The sequence below is a fragment of the Phoenix dactylifera genome, unplaced genomic scaffold (assembly GCF_009389715.1).
Source record: "Phoenix dactylifera cultivar Barhee BC4 unplaced genomic scaffold, palm_55x_up_171113_PBpolish2nd_filt_p 000265F, whole genome shotgun sequence".
NCBI lineage: Eukaryota > Viridiplantae > Streptophyta > Magnoliopsida > Arecales > Arecaceae > Phoenix > Phoenix dactylifera.
Window position 1 is genome coordinate 413,161 of NW_024067754.1, and position 18,687 is coordinate 431,847.

General features: G+C 41.4%; 1 protein-coding gene across 1 annotated transcript in view; it reads right to left on the reverse strand.

Annotated features, from left to right (window-relative positions):
• LOC120105348 (aspartyl protease family protein At5g10770-like) overlaps nt 1–14,713 on the reverse strand; it is a 43,383-nt gene extending 28,670 nt beyond the window's left edge. Inside the window, exons 1-3 of the mRNA XM_039117713.1 lie at nt 14,617–14,713; nt 3,983–4,158; nt 3,017–3,775 (exon numbers count right to left, since the gene is read on the reverse strand). Coding sequence (XP_038973641.1) covers nt 3,017–3,775; nt 3,983–4,158; nt 14,617–14,713 — 1,032 coding nt within the window. The remainder of the gene's footprint in view (nt 1–3,016; nt 3,776–3,982; nt 4,159–14,616) is intronic.
• Nucleotides 14,714–18,687: the final 3,974 nt, after the last annotated feature.

Consider the following 18,687-nt stretch of genomic DNA (forward strand, 5'->3'; position numbering starts at 1 on the left):
TTTTGGTACATCAGCGACTTACATACACCATGTGTGAGTATAGTCCATATAGTCAAAATGCCAGAAAGATTGTGCAGAGTCATGTCCCTCCCAGATGACATCACCAGAGTGGTGGGCCGCATAAAAAGCTACCCAACCTGTAGCACTGTTGGCCTCCCTATACACAGTAGAGGTCCGGAAGGCAGAACATTCACCTAAAAGACGGCAAATGTCATGGAGCAGTTGCATCCTCCCAGCAGACTGCCTGGGATTTTGAATCCCCCCGATCACATTGGCGACATCCCTCTCAAGAATAATGCAGCCCGCACCAGCACTCGTTTTGCATTAAAAACGCCTTCCCAAGCAGCTCTGACCTCGGCCCCAGCAACAGTTTGATCAAAGATGCGCCGGCCCCCACCCGCCGCTAATCTGGTCTGCAGATCTCAGATGACAAACCTGGCGTCGCAGCATCAACCCGCTGGGACATTACCGTCGAAGTTTACCTTGAGAAAACCAAGGGATGGGGGCTCTCAGGAGATGAGAATAATCCTGGATGCTACATGAGCAGAGTGAGAGCTCCAGATTTTCCTAGCCAACCCAAGAGACGCCGACACAGTGATATCGAAGACCTTCGCCGCATGAAGTAAGGCCCTATCCACCCCCACTCTCGGATGTGTATCTCTATCCTCGAAGAGATTCTATCTAGCCAGTAGTGTTAAGCTAGATAAGCTGCCCTAATCCGCTGCTCTTGCTGCTCGGGCCTCCGAGAGGACTCTGCCAAGAAGATTAGAAAATCCTCAATCGACGCTCATCCCCGGCACAAGTCAAAAGAGGCCAAAGCACACTCCCAAATCTGAGCAGCACACTGGCAACCGAACAAGACGTGGCGTATAGACTCCTTTGCCACCTAGCAAACCCCACAATCTGGAGTGATGCTCACCCCCTCCGAGCCAATACTCTCCTGGTGGACAGACAATCGACTTTCCAAACAAACAATGCCACCGAGGGTGAATACGCAGCCGTTAGATCTAACTTTATTTAAAAAATCAATATATTAATTGTTGCTAGGAGCGAGACATGTCATATATCGAAAGCACTATTGTTCTAGATACCTTCAGCGCAAAAGAATTTAGTAGCATTACTCCTAACGTAGATGCTGTTGACATTGAAATTGGTAGAACTATTACAATCTCTTCCTTCTTGTTGATGTTGAGAAACTCTTTGCGAACTAAGAGAAATCAGTTTCTCTATTTTTTAATTTTGTTGGCTGCATTCACACCCGTAGTGTGTGAGCCGCTATTGCGCCAAAAAAAAAAAAGAAACTAGTTTTAGTACTGGATTTTTAACATAAAAATATTCAATTTTTAATAGCAATAACATACGAGACACTCGTAATACACTAATATTTCATGATTTTTTCCCCCACAAATCTTTTTATGGATGCATGGTAGAATCTAGGTCTTCTAAAATAATTTCTGTCAAACAAGACGACCTTCCACTTCCCGCATAAATTAGCTTGCTGTCATGATCAGACTCATGACTCTTTATTATAATAATTTATAATCATCATCGATTCTTCGTCATAGAGTCAGTCTGACTGGACGGAATTTAAGGCGCTGAGGACGGCCTGTTCCTCCTCCAACATTAATCGCACCTTCGCAGGTAGCAAACGATCGTCCAATTTCACATTCAGATTGGCCAATTATCCACTATCTTCGACGTTATTAACTGCATCAAACTCACCAGCAACTGCATCAGCAGCATCGGATGATGATGGAGACGAATTCTCCAAGATGTATCCGATATGACTGGACTCGATTGAAGGCTTTGCGTGCAGACCTCCACATACCAAGTTTGGCAAGCACAGCGTCCAAGCGCTACCCCCTCATGCATATGGTCGAACACTAACACCAGCACCCACAGGCTACAGGGGGGCCATGCAGCGACTGGAAGTCTTGGACGATGAGCTACGCTTTTTGCGCCATGGCAACTTCTGAAAAATAATTCCTTAGTTGGCCCTGGGTCTCATCGAATCCTTATGTCGAAGTTGGATCTGACCCAAAAATCAAGCAGAAAGTCATTAAAACTCAAAGCACAGCAGCGAAACGGATTAGTACTTTAAAGGGAGAGAGAAAGAGAGAGAGGAGAACTCAATGGATTCCCGAGTCTCCTCGTTCAAAACTCCTACACCTACAAGAGAGCCACTGGGAATCAACAATAGGCATGGTAGCTGAAAGGTCTATTACTGACTGGCATAAAGATAACAGTTTCCGTAAAACAACAGCAACAACAAAGATATATAGCAGTAGTAAGTTTGTCCACGTTATTCTATTACATCTGCGCATCACTCCTGCGCTTCATTATTCTTGTTTTTTGATTACCAGATTGGCTCATCAATCAGAAGTCATAACTACCATATCCATCCGTCAGCTGCAGCCTCCGGCTCCGAACCCAATCATTCCCCTTGTCAGGATCAAGCGCTACCATTACACCAAAATCCGCAGGTGTTAGTGAAGGCGCAACTTTATTTCCTTAAACTAGCGCAGGGGCCCATAGCGCCACGAGTCGACTCCGACCAAGCCTCGCCCAACTCCAGACTCCGACAGGGCCTCGCCAGTGGGTTCAGGGACCCCCTAGTGGTATAACCCACCCTACTCCTCCAGCGCATCCACGTTGGCAGGCGGCGGGACTGACTCGGCCCTCCAGGCCTCTGCCAACGTTGACTCGGCCCCTCAGGCCTCCGCCAACAATCCCCTCCCAACGTGATGCCTGGGTTTCGAACTCGAGACCTATGGCTCTGATACCAATTGTCAGGATCAAGTGCTACCATTACACCAAAATCCGCAGGTGTTAGTGAAGGCGCAACTTTATTTCCTTAAACTAGCGCAGGGGCCCATAGCGCCACGAGTCGACTCCGACTAAGCCTCGCCCAACTCCGGACTCCGACAGGGCCTCGCCAGTAGGTTCAGGGACCCCCTAGTGGTATAACCCACCCTACTCCTCCAGCGCATCCACGTTGGCAGGCGGCGGGACTGACTCGGCCCTCCAGGCCTCTGCCAACATTGACTCGGCCCCTCAGGCCTCCGCCAACACCCCTGGCAACATCATAAACAATGTCGTACGTCCGCTGCACCGTGTTGCCAATGATGGAGATCGAGCTCGGATCGCTGTTTCCAAAAAACGCTAGACAAGCTTGCGAGATGCTCGCAGGATGAAGTATGCCCGAAGGATCGACATCGAGCGTCACTCCGCCGCTAAATCTTAGACCATCTGAAGGCAATGATATCGAACCAACCCCAGTAAAATTATAGCAAGTATCCAACATTGGCAGTGGAGGCGCCATGGAATAGTTTGCCATCTGCCGCCTGAATTCATCACGAAGTGCAGAGTAGCCCGACGATGGAAGGTAGGTGATCACCGTGCCGGAGTCGATGATAGTTCCGGTATCTGTGAAGGTGCTCGGCGGTATCGATAAATTCTTTCCTCCAACACTTAGTCCTATTAGCTCAACATAGTAGAAGGAGGGTTTCGCCGGATTGGTGAGCATCGGCGTAAATCTGACGTTGGGGGCCGGCCCGCTGGCTCCCAGTGTCAGATACCCGGTCGAGCTGACCCTCGGCGGGAGGCAGTAGGAGAAGACTCCGCCATATTCCTGTGCTGCTTGCGATGCCAATGACACCTCGCCACGGCCGAGGCCTACCAGCCCGGCGACGCTACCGAAGAGGCCTTTGTTCTTCTCCCCGCACCCGAATTCGAAGTTTGTCAGCACGTTAGAGGGCGTCAAGGTGAGGGTCTCCTACGCAAGGAAGCCAACAGTTATTGGCATAGGTAGACGATTGGGATGGGTCGAAGAGCGTCTCATTCTGGGAGTAGCACCCGCCGGCGCATGGCCTGCATTGGATCCACGAGATGTCGCTGCCGGTGTCGAAGATCACCGAGAAACTCTTTTTGGGAGTGCCGAAGCCCACCGTCACGATGTAGTCTGAGGTGCTGAACGAGATGCCGTGACGCCGGTCGATTTATCCTTCCTGGAAGCAGCGGATATCCGGTTGTGGAGGGAAATGACCCGGGCTTGGTCATGGTGGAGGATCTGCCTGTGGTTCAGCTTTTGCCTGGTGTTGATGATGGGCGAGCAGGGGCCGTGCCGGTGAACGACCGTCAGCTTGTTACCAGAGGATGCTGCAAGAGTTTGTGCAGAAATGCCAGAAGGGTCACTACTTGTCACGCCCCGAGCTCAAGGCGCAGCAGACGCCGCACGCCCGCACGGCAGGCCGCACAGGCATGCAAAGCATCAAAATATATCGGAGCAAATACAGATGTTCAAAACTTATTTAAGGGTAAATCACATATGCTTAAAATTAACATAAATAATTACAGTCATTCAAAAGCAGTCTTACAAAATTCCAAAATAACATTTGCTAACATAATTCAAATATCCAAACTAAACTAACTAAAATACCAATAACTGAAAAATCATCGGAACATCTAACGCACTCCCCAATCCTGTGGGGATTATACGTTGGACCTGTCGACTTATAATTTGTGAGGAACCGGTTTCGATACCGCGCCACCGGTGATTAGAATAGTGGTTTCTGGACACCGACTGCCATCGGTGGATAAATATAGTGGATTTGGCACTTTTGTGTAACACCGGCTGCCATCGGTGGATAAATATAGCGGATTTGGTACTTTTGTGCAACACCGGCTGCCATCGGTGGATAAAAATAGTGGATTTGGTACCTTGTGCAACCCATGCCACTGGGTTACGTGGCCATAGCCTGTTTGTGTTGGGATTCTGGTATCAGAGTTTTTGGAAAAATGATAATAAGTTTTGAAAATAGTAAAATGATGTTATTTATGATTTATTCCAGACATTATCCTGTATTTTGATCTGATATGCTCTGACCCCACTTTGGGATATTTTGTTGCTTACTGGGCTAGTGTAGCTCATTATTTTATTTTCTCTGTTTTTCAGATCCAGAGGATTGGGGAGTGCGCTAGATTTTTCGATGATTTTTCAGTTATTGGCATTTTAGTTAGTTTAGTTTGGACATTTGAATTATGTTAGCAAATGTTATTTTGAAATTTTGTAAGACTGCTTTTGAACAACTTAAATATTTATGTCAGTTTTGAACATCTGTATTTGCTCCGATATGTTCCGATGCCTTGCACGCCTGTGCGGCCGCCGTGCGGGCGTGCGGCATCTGCCGCGTTCCGGGCTCAGGGCGTGACAGATTTGGTGGTATCAGAGCTCAGGTTTCAGATTCCTAGGGATTGTGTTTGAAATAGTCAGATGGAGCTTAAGTTTTAGGATCTTTAGGATTCATCGGAAAGTTTGAGAGATGGGTAGACATTAGGCCATTAGACGAAGGTATTTATTTGCTTTTGTTATTGATAAATTTGAGTTATTTTATCAGAATTTTGAAATGCTAAAATTAGAATTCAACCTAATTATGGTCGTAACCAAAGTGTGAATAAGCTATTTTAAGAGAGTTTTTCTTGATGGAGTAATTTGTATTTGAGGTTATGATTAAATAAGATTTTGATAAAATTAAGTGAAGGAATATTAGTCATAGGATATTATTGTGCAACGTAATTATTTTAGAAGTTTAACTTGATATCAGGCACTGTGGATATTGCCTCTAGTTCAAGTTAATTATTTTGGTGGCAAGTTGAGGTTCCTTTATAAAAAGTTGTTTAAAGTTTGGACAAGAAAATAATTTATAATATTCATTGAAATATTCTTCGAGGATTGAAATTTGTATGTAGATCATGTATGAAACTCTTGTGTAGATAGAAAATATACTTGGGGATGAGACTTAAGAATTTTTATTTGGCTCTACTTGAGACTTGAAACAATTAAGAGTGATATTTTGATGAAAAGTCAATTAGTAAATATTGAAAATATTGGTGGATTAAAATGTTTTTGGGTTGGTCGAAAATAGGACTTGTTTGATTTGGAAAAGTTCTTGATGCTTTTCCTTGTTAAAAAAAAAAAAGATCGTTGGAAAGTATAGTACTTTTGATTTTGATCGATATGGATATCATTGTGTTATTAGTAGATTCTCTAAGTCTCGTAGATTTACAAGATCCCGAAATGTTTGCAGTACTGCAAATAAAAATATTACTTATTTGAGGAGTTGATCTCAATGTAAAATCATAGAGCTTATATCTTGGTGGAATTTCTTGTAAATCTTTGAACCAGATTATTAGATTCTTGTAAGTTAAATATTTATAAATCGAGGCCATGAGTTGATTATGGATTTTGTATCACCATATGAGAAATGCAAGTGGGATTTCATGAGAGGCCCAAATAAGTTTAGCCTAAAAAAAAAGATTCAGAATGATTAAGTAAGCTCCTGATTAAGTTAATCTAGAATCTTTTAATTATCGAAGCTTAGAATAAATATCAACTTGTATAATGGAATTGTCAAGGAAAACTAGAATTGGCTTAGTTCAAATTTGGATCTAGAATATGATTAGTTGATTATATGATGGTACAAATACGACAACTATCTCAAGGGTTAATCACGACCTATGTTGACCCCCTAATGGATTTTGATGAATACAAAACACTAGAGTATAATTCCCTTTATATTGACAATTTACTTGAGCATTTCAGGTGTTTAACTAAGAATATTGTTAAGTATTGTCAAGGCATGTTCCCGTATTTTTCGGTGGATTTATTGAAGATTTTTGAGATGAAGAAAACGGATCAGGGGCTGCCGAGACGTCTCCGGCTTGTTCCAGAGACGTCTCCGGCACGCAGAGAAGAAGCTGGGACGTCTGGAGACGCCCCCAGCACTTGCCGAGGCGTCTCGCAGGGTCGGAGTCGACTCCCGGCTTTCCAGAGTCGACTCTCTCAGAGACGGCAGAAAGGCCGTTTTCAAGGGATGCGCGCGAGTCGTCTCCGAAGGACGCGGAGCCGACTCTCTCAGGGATTCCAGAGGATCCGTTTTTCGTTGAGAAAACGTCGGAGCCGTCTCCGACGTCGCGGAGTCGTCCCCACGCATAAAGCACAAAAATCCCGAGACGTCCCCCGAGGCATGCGAGCCGGCTCTCTGAAAAAAACAGAAAAATAAGAAATCGGGCTGTTCTTCTTCGGAGTCGTCCCCAGAAAGCGTCGAGTCGACTCCGACATTGTCGAAGGATTTTTTATACAGCCGAGACGTCTCTCGTTCAAGCGGAGACGTCTCCGGAATGCCTGGAACGCGACTGACACATTTTTGCAGGTTTTGTTTGAAATCCTAACGGCTCTATTTTTGTTTCTAATGGATCTATTGCTTGCAGAAGTATAAAAAGGAGTTTTTAAGTGCATGAAAAACACTTCTCACCGACCTAACACAAAAGCATTCAAGAGAGAAGAAAGAGAGAGAGTCTCAAGGGAGTTGGTGCTTTCAAGAGGAGAAATCAAGTGCATTCAAGCCTTCTTCATCTGATTTCGTGCTCATCCACTCACTCCCACTCGGCAATCAAAGCTCGCATTCAAGCCGACGTGATCCACATCGGAAGAACCACCATCATCCAAGCTCTCAACGGCAAAGAGGGTTCTTCCGATTTTGTTGTTCTTTATTGATTTATTTGCTTTCATAGAAGCTTTTAAATTCTTGTAAAACTCTTAAACATTGTGCTTGTTCCAGTCAAGGAACTTGGAACAAGGGTTAGGCGTCCCAAGCCTAGTTTAAATTGGGGAATTGTAGGGTTCGTTGTTAGCCCGGGTTAAAATAACGAGTTGGGTAGTTCACTCAAAAAACTATCGGACTGTAATCGCCGATTATAGTGAAAAATTTCCAAAGGTGTTTGGGGAGTGGATGTAGGAGCAGTGGAAGCTCCGAACCACTATAAACCTCTGTGTTTGCGATTGACTGTGCTTACCGCTTTAATTTTATTCTTGCACCTACACTTGTGTGTATTGTTTAATTAGACTAAAAATTTTAAAACACCCAATTCACCCCCCTCTTGGGTGACCATCTCTGGGCAACAAGTGGTATCAGAGCAGGTGCTCTGTGTATTCTTGAAGACCTAACCGTCTTTGCCAAAGATCAAGATGGCATCACCCTTCAACAATGTTCCTGCTGAGGGGCAGGCTACCAATAGACCTCCACTTTTCAATGGGACAAATTATTCCTATTGGAAAACTAGAATGAGAATTTTTGTTCAAGCACAAGATTATGCCTTGTGGAGGGCTATAATCAAAGGACCAAATAAACCATCTCACATAGTTAATGGCGTTCAGGTTTCCAAACCTGAGGAGGATTGGGATGAGAATGATAGCAAAATGGTTCAACTCAATGCTAGAGCCATGAATACATTGTATTGTGCTCTAGATGTAAATGAGTTTAATAGAGTCTCCACCTGTAGTTCCGCCAAGAAAATATGGGATAGGCTTGAAGTTACCCACGAGGGTACTAATCAAGTCAAGGAGTCTAAAGTGAACATTCTAGTTCACAAATATAAATTATTTAAGATGGAACCCAACGAAACTATTTCATGCATGTTCACACGCTTCACTGATATAATTAATGGTCTAAAGAATTTGGATAAATCTTACACTAATTCAGAACTTGTGAGGAAAATTCTCAGGTCCTTGCCAAAAACTTGGGAAGCGAAGGTCACGGCGATTGTAGAAGCCAAAGACCTCAACACCTTGGCACTTGAAGAACTATTGGGCTCATTGATGACGCATGAGCTCACAATGAAGCAACATGAAGAAGATGTGCTAAAGAAGAAGACAATCGCCCTCAAGGTCATTTCAAGTAATTGTGAAGAAGAAAGCAGTGAAAGTGAAGAGGGAAGTGAAGATGAAGACTTGGCCTTAATAGTAAGGAAGTTCAAAAAATTCATAAGAAGAAAGAAGGCCTTCCCAAGAAAGAAGTTTGGAGGAAGAAATGATTGGGAAAAGGAAAAAGAAAAAGAAAGAGACCCAATCATATGTTATGATTGCAAGAGACCGGGACACATCCGCTCCGAATGCCCTCAACAGAAGAAGCACTATGGAAAGAAGAAGAAGAAGGCGTTGAAAGCGACTTGGGATGATAGTGACACATCCTCCTCCGAGGAAGAGAAGGAAGAGACTGCCAACTTGTGTTTCATGGCATTCGACGACGATGAGGTATGTCAAAGCTCAATTACAGATTTTACTTTAGAAGAATTATATGAAGCTTTCCAAGAACTCATGAATGATTGTAGTATGTTAGGAGTAAAGAATAAAGAACTAAAGGCCTCCAATCAAAAACTGAAGGATGACATTAAAAACCTATTGATTGAAAAGGAAAATTATGAAAATGATAGCATTATTGACCTAAAGGATAAAATTTCAGAACTTAGCATTGAGTATGAAATTGTAAATACCCTCATTAGGGAATGAAATCTAAGAGTCAAATTCCTACTCAATAGTAATACTTCACTTGCACAAAATGTCAAATCTCTTAAAAATGATAAGGAAGTATTAGCTAAAGAAAATTTGGACCTTAAGGATGAGCTACACAAGTATAAACCAATTGTACAGAAATTTACACATAGCTCGGAAAAATTAAATCTTATTCTATCCAATCAAAGAGCTGTTTTTAATAAAGCCGGATTAGGATACAAAACTAGCAAACAACAAAAATATCTAAAGAACTTTTTTGTAAAAGCAAAAGATGTTAAAACTGAAAAACCTACATGCTTTTGTTGTGAGAAAAATGGACATAAAGCTTATTCTTGCATTCAAAGAAAGATTCAAACTAATAAGAACACATTTGTAAAGGATAAAAACACAACCAAAATATGGGTTCCTAAGGGAACCAACTACACTAACTAAGAAGGACCCAAGAAAACTTGGGTACCTAAGAGCTTCACATGATTATTTTGTAGGTATGCCTTGCAACCGGGAGCAAAAAGAGAATGTGGTATCTTGATAGCGGTTGCTCAAGGCATATGACCGGTGACAAGAGCCACTTCGCCACCTTGAAATCAAAAGAAGGAGGAGTAGTCACATTTTGAGACAATGCTAAAGGCCAAATCATTGGCGTTGGTAAAATCTCTATATCACCCTCCTCATTTATTGACAATGTACTGTTAGTTAATGGATTAAAACATAATTTACTAAGTATAAGTCAATTTTGTGACAAGGGCTTTAAAGTGTCATTTGAATCTTCCCTGTGCATAATTAGTAGTCCAATTGACAATGGGATCATACTTATGGGACATAGGCTTGGAAATGTTTACATGGTAGATCTTGATGATCTCACCATGAAAGATGGCCAATGTCTTGTAGCCATGGATGCCAAGGTCAATGAGACTAGCTGGTTATGGCATCGTAGGTTAGGACATGCTAGCATGGATTTAATTTCTAAATTGATTAGAAAAGATTTAGTTAAAGAACTACCAAAAATAGATTTTGAAAAGAACAAAATTTGTGCTGGATGTCAACTAGGGAAACAAACAAGAAGCTCTTTCAAACCTAAGAATATAGTTTCAACATCAAAACCCTTAGAACTAATTCACATGGATTTATTTGGACCCACTAGAACTGCTAGTCTAAGGGGTAAGAAGTTTGGTCTTGTAATTGTTGATGATTTTTCACGTTTTACATGGGTTTCATTCCTTGCCCACAAAGATGAGTCCTTTTCCGCTTTCATCAAGTTTCATAATAGGATTTCAAATGAACTTAACCTTAAACTAAAAGCAATTAGGAGTGATCATGGTATTGAGTTTGAAAATCAGCATTTTGAAAAATTTTGTGAAGAAAACGGTATCAATCACAATTTTTTGGCCCTTAGGACACCCCAACAAAATGGGATGGTAGAAAGGAAGAATCGCACACTAGCAGATATGGCTCATACCATGTTGTGCAAATCGGATCTACCAAAGTATTTTTGGGCTGATGCAATCAATATTGCTTGCCATATTTTAAATCGTGCTTTAGTTAGATCTATTTTAAAGAAAACACCTTATGAGTTGTTGAAAAATAAGAAGCCCAATATAAGTTATTTTCATGTTTTCGGTTGTCGCTGCTTTATTTTAAACAATGGAAAGGACAATCTATGTAAATTTAGTGCTAAATCAGATGAGGGGATCTTTTTATGTTATTCCTCATCTAGTAGAGCATATAGGGTCTTCAACAAGAGAACTCTCGTTGATGAAGAATTCATTCATGTTGTTTTTGATGAAGCTAATGGAGATTCTTCTAGAAAAGAAGAAGATGGTGATACAGGTATACTTGAAGACAGAATGAAGGAGTTCTCCATACAAGACAAACAACATGAGGATGAAATCAAGGAAGATACAATTCAGCAAAATGAAGAAGATCAACCCCAAGCAAGAAATCAAGATCTTCCGAGGGAATGGAGGTATGCACATGGTCATCCAAGGGATCTAATCCTTGGTGACCCTTCACAAGGGGTAAGGACAAAATCCTCTTTAAGAAATACTAGTAATTATCTTGCATTCGTTTCACAAATAGAGCCTAAATCACTAGAGGAAGCCGAAAAAGATGAAAATTGGATAAATGCTATGCAAGAGGAATTAAACCAATTTGAAAGAAATCAAGTTTGGACTCTAATGAAAAGACCCCCTAATGTTTCAATTATAGGCACTAAGTGGGTATATAGAAATAAACTAGATGAAGATGGAGTAGTGATAAGAAACAAAGCTAGGTTGGTAGCCAAAGGCTACAATCAGGAAGAAGGCATAGATTTTGATGAAACCTTCGCTCCTGTTGCTAGGTTAGAAGCTATTAGACTACTTTTGGCATATGCATGCTTCATGGATTTCAAACTCTATCAAATGGATGTAAAAAGTGCATTTTAAATGGTTATATAATGGAGGAAGTTTATGTAGAACAACCTCCAGGTTTTGAAAACCACTTACATCCAGATTATGTTTTTAAATTGCATAAAGCATTGTATGGACTTAAGCAAGCCCCTAGGGCTTGGTATGAAAGATCAAGTAATTTTCTAATTGAAAATGAGTTTAAAAGAGGAAATGTAGATAAAACACTCTTCATTAAAAGAAAAGAGAATGACTTATTGCTTGTGCAAATTTATGTGGATGATATAATTTTTGGTGCTACTAATGATAGTCTTTGTCAAGAGTTTGCTAAGCTTATGCAGGGAGAATTCGAAATGAGCATGATGGGTGAGCTCAACTTCTTCCTTGGGCTACAAATAAAATAATCCGAGGAAGACATCTTCATCAGCCAGTCCAAGTACATCAAGGAAATGTTGGAGAAGTTCAAGATGAAGGATGCAAAGGAAATCAGCACACCCATGGGCTCAAGTTGCAAGCTTGACAAAGATGAAAAAGGTAAATGTGTAGACTGCAAATTGTACAGAGGTATGATAGGGTCTTTACTTTACCTTACTGCTAGTAGACCAGACATATTATTTAGTGTTTGCATGTGTGCTAGATACCAAGCATGTCCTAAGGAATCACACTTACAAGCTGTTAAAAGAATATTCAAATACCTAGTAGGGACATCTAATGCAGGTTTATGGTATTCTAAACAATCTGATTTAAATTTAATTGCTTATTCCGATGCTGATTTTGCCGGGTGCAAACTCGACAGAAAAAGCACAAGTGGCACCTGTCAATTCTTGGGTGCTAACTTGGTTTCTTGGTTTAGCAAGAAACAGAATTCAGTTGCCTTGTCCACAGCTGAGGCTGAGTACATTGCAGCCGGAAGCTGTTGTGCCCAAGTTCTTTGGATTAAGCAACAACTTGAAGATTTTGGTATCAAAATGGACAATATTCCAATTAGATGTGATAAGACAAGTGCAATCAATTTAACAAAAAATCCTGTCCAACACTCTAAATCAAAACACATAGAGATTAGGCATCACTTTATAAGAGATCATGTGTTGAAAAATGATGTATTGATTGAGTATGTATGCACTGAAAATCAATTGGTCGATATCTTTACAAAGCCCCTTTGTAAAGATAGGTTCAATTTTTTAAGGAATGCCTTGTGCTTGTATGATCCTAGCAAGTAGATTGAATTTGTAATGCAAGCATGATTTGACTTCAATGCTATAGCTTAAATAATTTAACTCCTCAAACATATGCAATGCTTTGTATGCTTTAGAGGTACATATGAATGCTACTCAAACTCATAATACACTTCAAGGTCACATATAGCAAACCTAGTGCCTAATAAGTGAAAATATGAATCTATCAAATTAGATGACGAATTGTTTGACTTTCTAGAGGATAGTTATCCCCCTTGGACTCTTCATAGAGATATTTTTAGAGCCTATTCCATAGGCATTCGAAATTTGATAAAACATTTCTCATTTCAATACTGATAATTCAAAAATCATTGTCAAGCTTTTATAGGATGAATTATTAAGGGGGAGGATCACAAGCAAGCTCACTTAATAATCGCCAAAAGAAATTAAACTGATCATTGAGGTTGAATAAAACGAATTGGGAGAAGATTGGAAACATTCTGAAATTTTTTTTCAGTGCCAGAGACGTCTCTGGCGAATCGCAGAGATGTCCCCCCGGCGAGACGTCTCGCATTAGTCGCGGAGACGTCTCGGGGACAGAATGAAATTTTTTTTTAAAAACAGGCCGAAACAGCTCGAGCCGTCCCGAGCTGTTTTCCATCGTCCCCAACAAAACCCTAAACCCTCGCATCCATCTTCTCTCCACCACCAATCGAACCAAAATCACTGCACATTTCCCTAGATTTCCGGTCGATGGCACCTAAGAAAGCTAGGCGTAGTGGTGGGAGGCGTCCTAGGGTGGCGAACGACGAGGAACGGCGGGAAGAGCCCTCCGCGCCGTCTCCTCCGGTTGCTCCGCCAACCGTGACTCCCTCCTGTGCGAATCGCACAGTAACAACAGGTAGGCATATAGATTTTCAATTCTTAGCGGGTGAGGGGTTCTCTATTGGAGAGAGACTCCGTGCCCAAGGTTGGGAACACCTATGTTCCCTAAACGTGTCTACCTACCCTGGCTTAGTGAGAGAAGTTTTTGGTAATTTGGCCTTAGGGAGCTCGGGGTACACAGGGTATGTCCGAGGCACATTTGTAGAAGTTAATGAGGATATCTTGTCTAGTTTATTGCAAATACCTAAGTACGGTGAGGCTCCGACCTCACATCCTCAAAGAGAGATTGCTCTAAACTTAATTCTAGGTAGAGAGAACTGCGGTCCTCTTGACATTGTTAAGTCCTAAGACCTCAATGCTGAAATGAGATTGCTTTTGAGCATAATCAACAGGGTCTTGTTCCCAAAAACCGGTCGCTTCGACTTCGTTTCGAAGCGAGATTCGGCCATTATGCACCACATCCTGTTAGGGATTCCCCTAAATCTTCCTAGGCTCATGTTAAACTACATTTCAATCTGTCATAGGTACTCCAGGTTCAGCATCCCGTATGGGATGGTCTTTACCCTACTTTTCAAGCATTTTAAGGTTCCTATCCCTGAAAATGAGCCAGAGAGACCCTTGAGAAACACTGACTTCTATAACGAGAGCACACTACATAGGATGGAGTTTTACAAGAAAGACGGGTCTTGGGTTAAGGTTTGTAAAAGAAAATCCCAAACTGTAGAGCCTGAGATCCATCATCAGGAGCCTGTCCACCTCTCTCCTCCACATAGCCCTATACCCTTTACTGATCATATGGAGAGCTTTCCTTTTCCTGATGTACCTTCTAGCTCGGATGGACCATCCACTTCCATGCCTCCTCCTCCAGTTGTTGGATCGGCTCTCTTGTCGGATGAGCAGATGCACACCTTAGCATCCATGGTGTGCCAGCAAATGAGGGAAGAAATTAGGTCAGTGGTTTCTGCTGAGATAGCTCCTATCCGCACTTCACATGAAACACTTTTAGAAGAGTTGAAAGCAATTAGAACTCAAATGGAAGCTATAGGGTCAGAGTTGGTTTGTGTGGCATCAAACCAAACTAGAAGATCATGTGAAATACAAGCTGAATTGAAGATCATATCGGATAGTCTTCAAGAGCTGACGAGCCCTGAAGGCAATTTGGGCAGTGTGGCTGCCCAGCTTAGAGGGAGGATTGATAGAGCATCCCATGAAATTGAAGCATTAATGAGAGCACTCAATCAGTCTCAGGGAGATAACTTTAGAAGATTAATGCTAGCAATTCATAGGTTTGTGGAAGCTGCTACTGCGGCTCTTGAGGGTGCTGGCCAGTGAGGCACATTTTGTGGACATCTAGGGTTCATCTTTTTGTAAAGCCCTAGGCTTATATGAAACTCTTTCTTTTGTGTTTGCAATCAATCCTTGTAATGGCATCAAATGTTGTAATGCTATATGAATGCCATATCCTTTCTTTTTGAATCTTGGAGTATGTTTTTTTTTTAATATTGTGATGTGCTATGGATGTTAAAATGTCATAATATACCTTGAATGTTCAAACTTGACAATGTGCAACCATTTCACTATTTTGCCAACTTGACAATGCATATAAAACAGGAGGAGCACAACTTGTAATAATTGAATTTAAATGGTCTGAAATGAATTTCAAAACAAAGGGGGAGTAAAATTCACCTTCCCAAATCATTGAATGTTTCATGTTAATTAGATATAAATGCTGAATTCTAATCTAAAAAGCAACATGGATGCTAAAATCTTATTTGCAAATCTGAAAAAGGAAGTAGAACCATTCAAATAGGCATCGCGTTTTGGGGGAATAGGCAAAATTTGTCCCCTTCATTGTTGATGACAAAAAGGGGGAGTAGAACCAATATGGAATGTTTAATTAGAATCAACAAAATGAAAAGATAAAATTGAAGAATATTGGCTTAATTGTCTTTAGCATCAATATTTCATCAATTTACACTTTAACTTGATTCAAATCTAAAAGTGATAGATGATATGCCAAAATTGCTCAAAGAGCTACTAAGATCAATGCTTATGCATAAGTATAGAACTGACAATTGACTATACTGAATTATGCATACTGTATCTAGCTCTAACCAAAACATAATACTTGTACATCTGATCAAATACTGTGCATATGTTTAATTTTAAATTTTGCATATACTCAGTGTTTTGTCATCATCAAAAAGGGGGAGATTGTTGACCCCTAATGGATTTTGATGAATACAAAACACTAGAGTATAATTTCCTTTATATTGACAATTTACTTGAGCATTTCAGGTGTTTAACTAAGAATATTGTTAAGTATTGTCAAGGCATGTTTCCGTATTTTTTGGTGGATTTATTGAAGATTTTTGAGATGAAGAAAATGGATCAGGGGCAGCCGAGACGTCTCCGGCTTGTTCCAGAGACGTCTCCGGCACGCAGAGAAGAAGCTGGGACGTCTGGAGACGTCCCCAGCACTTGCTGAGGCGTCTTGCAGGGTCGGAGTCGACTCCCGGCTTTCAGAGTCGACTCTCTCAGAGACGGCAGAAAGGCCGTTTTCAAGGGATGCGCGCGAGTCGTCTCCGAAGGACGCGGAGCCGACTCTCTCAGGGATTCCAGAGGATCCGTTTTTCGTTGAGAAAATGTCGGAGCCGTCTCCGACGTCGCGGAGTCGTCCCCACGCATAAAGCACAAAAATCCCGAGACGTCCCCCGAGGCATGCGAGCCGGCTCTCTTAGAAAAATAGAAAAACAAGAAATCAGGCTATTCTTCTTCAGAGTCGTCCCCAGAAAGCGCCGAGTCGACTTCGACATTGTCGAAGGATTTTTTATACAGCCGAGACGTCTCTCGTTCAAGCGGAGACGTCTCCGAAATGCCTGGAACGCGACTGACACATTTTTGCAGGTTTTGTTTGAAATCCTAACGGCTCTATTTTTGTTTCTAACGGATCTATTACTTGCAGAAGTATAAAAAGGAGTTTTTAAGTGCATGAAAAACACTTCTCACCGACCTAACACAAAAGCATTCAAGAGAGAAGAAAGAGAGGGAGTCTCAAGGGAGTTGGTGCTTTCAAGAGGAGAAATCAAGTGCATTCAAGCCTTCTTCATCTGATTTCGTGCTCATCCACTCACTCCCACTCGGCAATCAAAGCTCGCATTCAAGCCGACGTGATCCACATCGGAAGAACCATCATCATCCAAGCTCTCAACGGCAAAGAGGGTTCTTCCGGTTTTGTTGTTCTTTATTGATTTATTTGCTTTCATAGAAGCTTTTAAATTCTTGTAAAACTCTTAAACATTGTGCTTGTTCCAGTCAAGGGACTTGGAACAAGGGTTAGGCGTCCCAAGCCTAGTTTAAATTGGGGGATTGTAGGGTTCGTTGTTAGCCCGGGTTAAAACAACGAGTTGGGTAGTTCACTCGAAAAACTATCGGACTGTAATCGCCGATTATAGTGAAAAATTTCCAAAGGTGTTTGGGGAGTGGATGTAGAAGCAGTGGAAGCTCCGAACCACTATAAACCTCTGTGTTTGCGATTGACTGTGCTTACCGCTTTAATTTTATTCTTGCACCTACACTTGTGTGTATTGTTTAATTAGACTAAAAGTTTTAAAACATCCAATTCACCCCCCTCTTGGGTGACCATCTCTGGGCAACAACCTAGTGTACTTGGGAAGCAAGGATAAAATTTTGCTTGGATATTATAAAGAAAAATGTTAATGATCTGGGATCATTGAGAAATTTTGGAGAATATTGATCAGAGTTGCACAGCGAAAGTATGATGGCCTGAGTCAATTTAAACTGGTCAAAAATATTGAATGTGTTTTGGTAACATGTTATTATGAAAGACTATGTTGTTCAATAATGAAAGATTTTGTTAATAAGGGAAGGTGAATACTATTGATTCTCAGGTCAATCATGATATGATTATGTTATCTCTTGGATATACTTTGCTATTTTTGGATATGCTAAGAAAAATTTGAGGATATCATGATCAGGATTGGTTGATTATTGATTAAATATGGTCTAATTTGTTAAGTATCGGAATAAACCATGCATTATTTGCTTCCATCTTATGATTTATAAGTTTAAGTTAAAAGTTTTGTGGCATGTTGAATCATGGTATCAATACTTTGCCTTCTCAGACTTGCTTTTGTGATTGGATGCAAATCATTTTTGAGATAGACCGTTGCTATCTAATGATGATCAGTACATGTTTATTTTGTGAATTACATTACTAGCCATATAATGATTTGATTCTAAGGTTGGTCATTATCCTTTGAGGGATCAGCACACTACCATGATAAGTGTATGAGATCTATTTTATTTAAAGTTCTATCCCAAACACAACTAATTTTAATCAATCCTGTTGTGAATCGATCCTGATCCGATCTCGAGTGAACATGCATCAAGATGATAATCTCAATATGAGATTTTAGTCAGTCACTTATCTAGTGTTAATCTTGCGAGTTTTATGAAATTTTTGATAGTTGATCCAAAGCTATCTATCACACTGATTTTGATCGAGGAGAATGAGATCTTAGATTTATATTACTCAATGGGCTGAGCATCTGAAAGACCTAGATCTCTTAAATTTCGAGTATGAAATTTTTTTAAGGAGGAGAGAATATGAGATACGGGCTGAAGTCGGCAGCCCCGGCCGACTTCAGCCCCGTCTTCCTTCTTTGGAAGGGGCAGAACAGAGGATCGCGAACGCGATCCTCTCTGGCTCCTTTGGGAGCGATCGGGGCGAGGTCGCTGCGGACATCCCGCGACACCATCCCTCCAGCCGATCCGCGGCCAATCCGGCCGAGGACTACGCTCGACCGCCGCGATTCATGCGGCGGAGAGTGGTTACCAAAGGGCTATAAAGCCCTTTCTCCTCCTCCTAGAT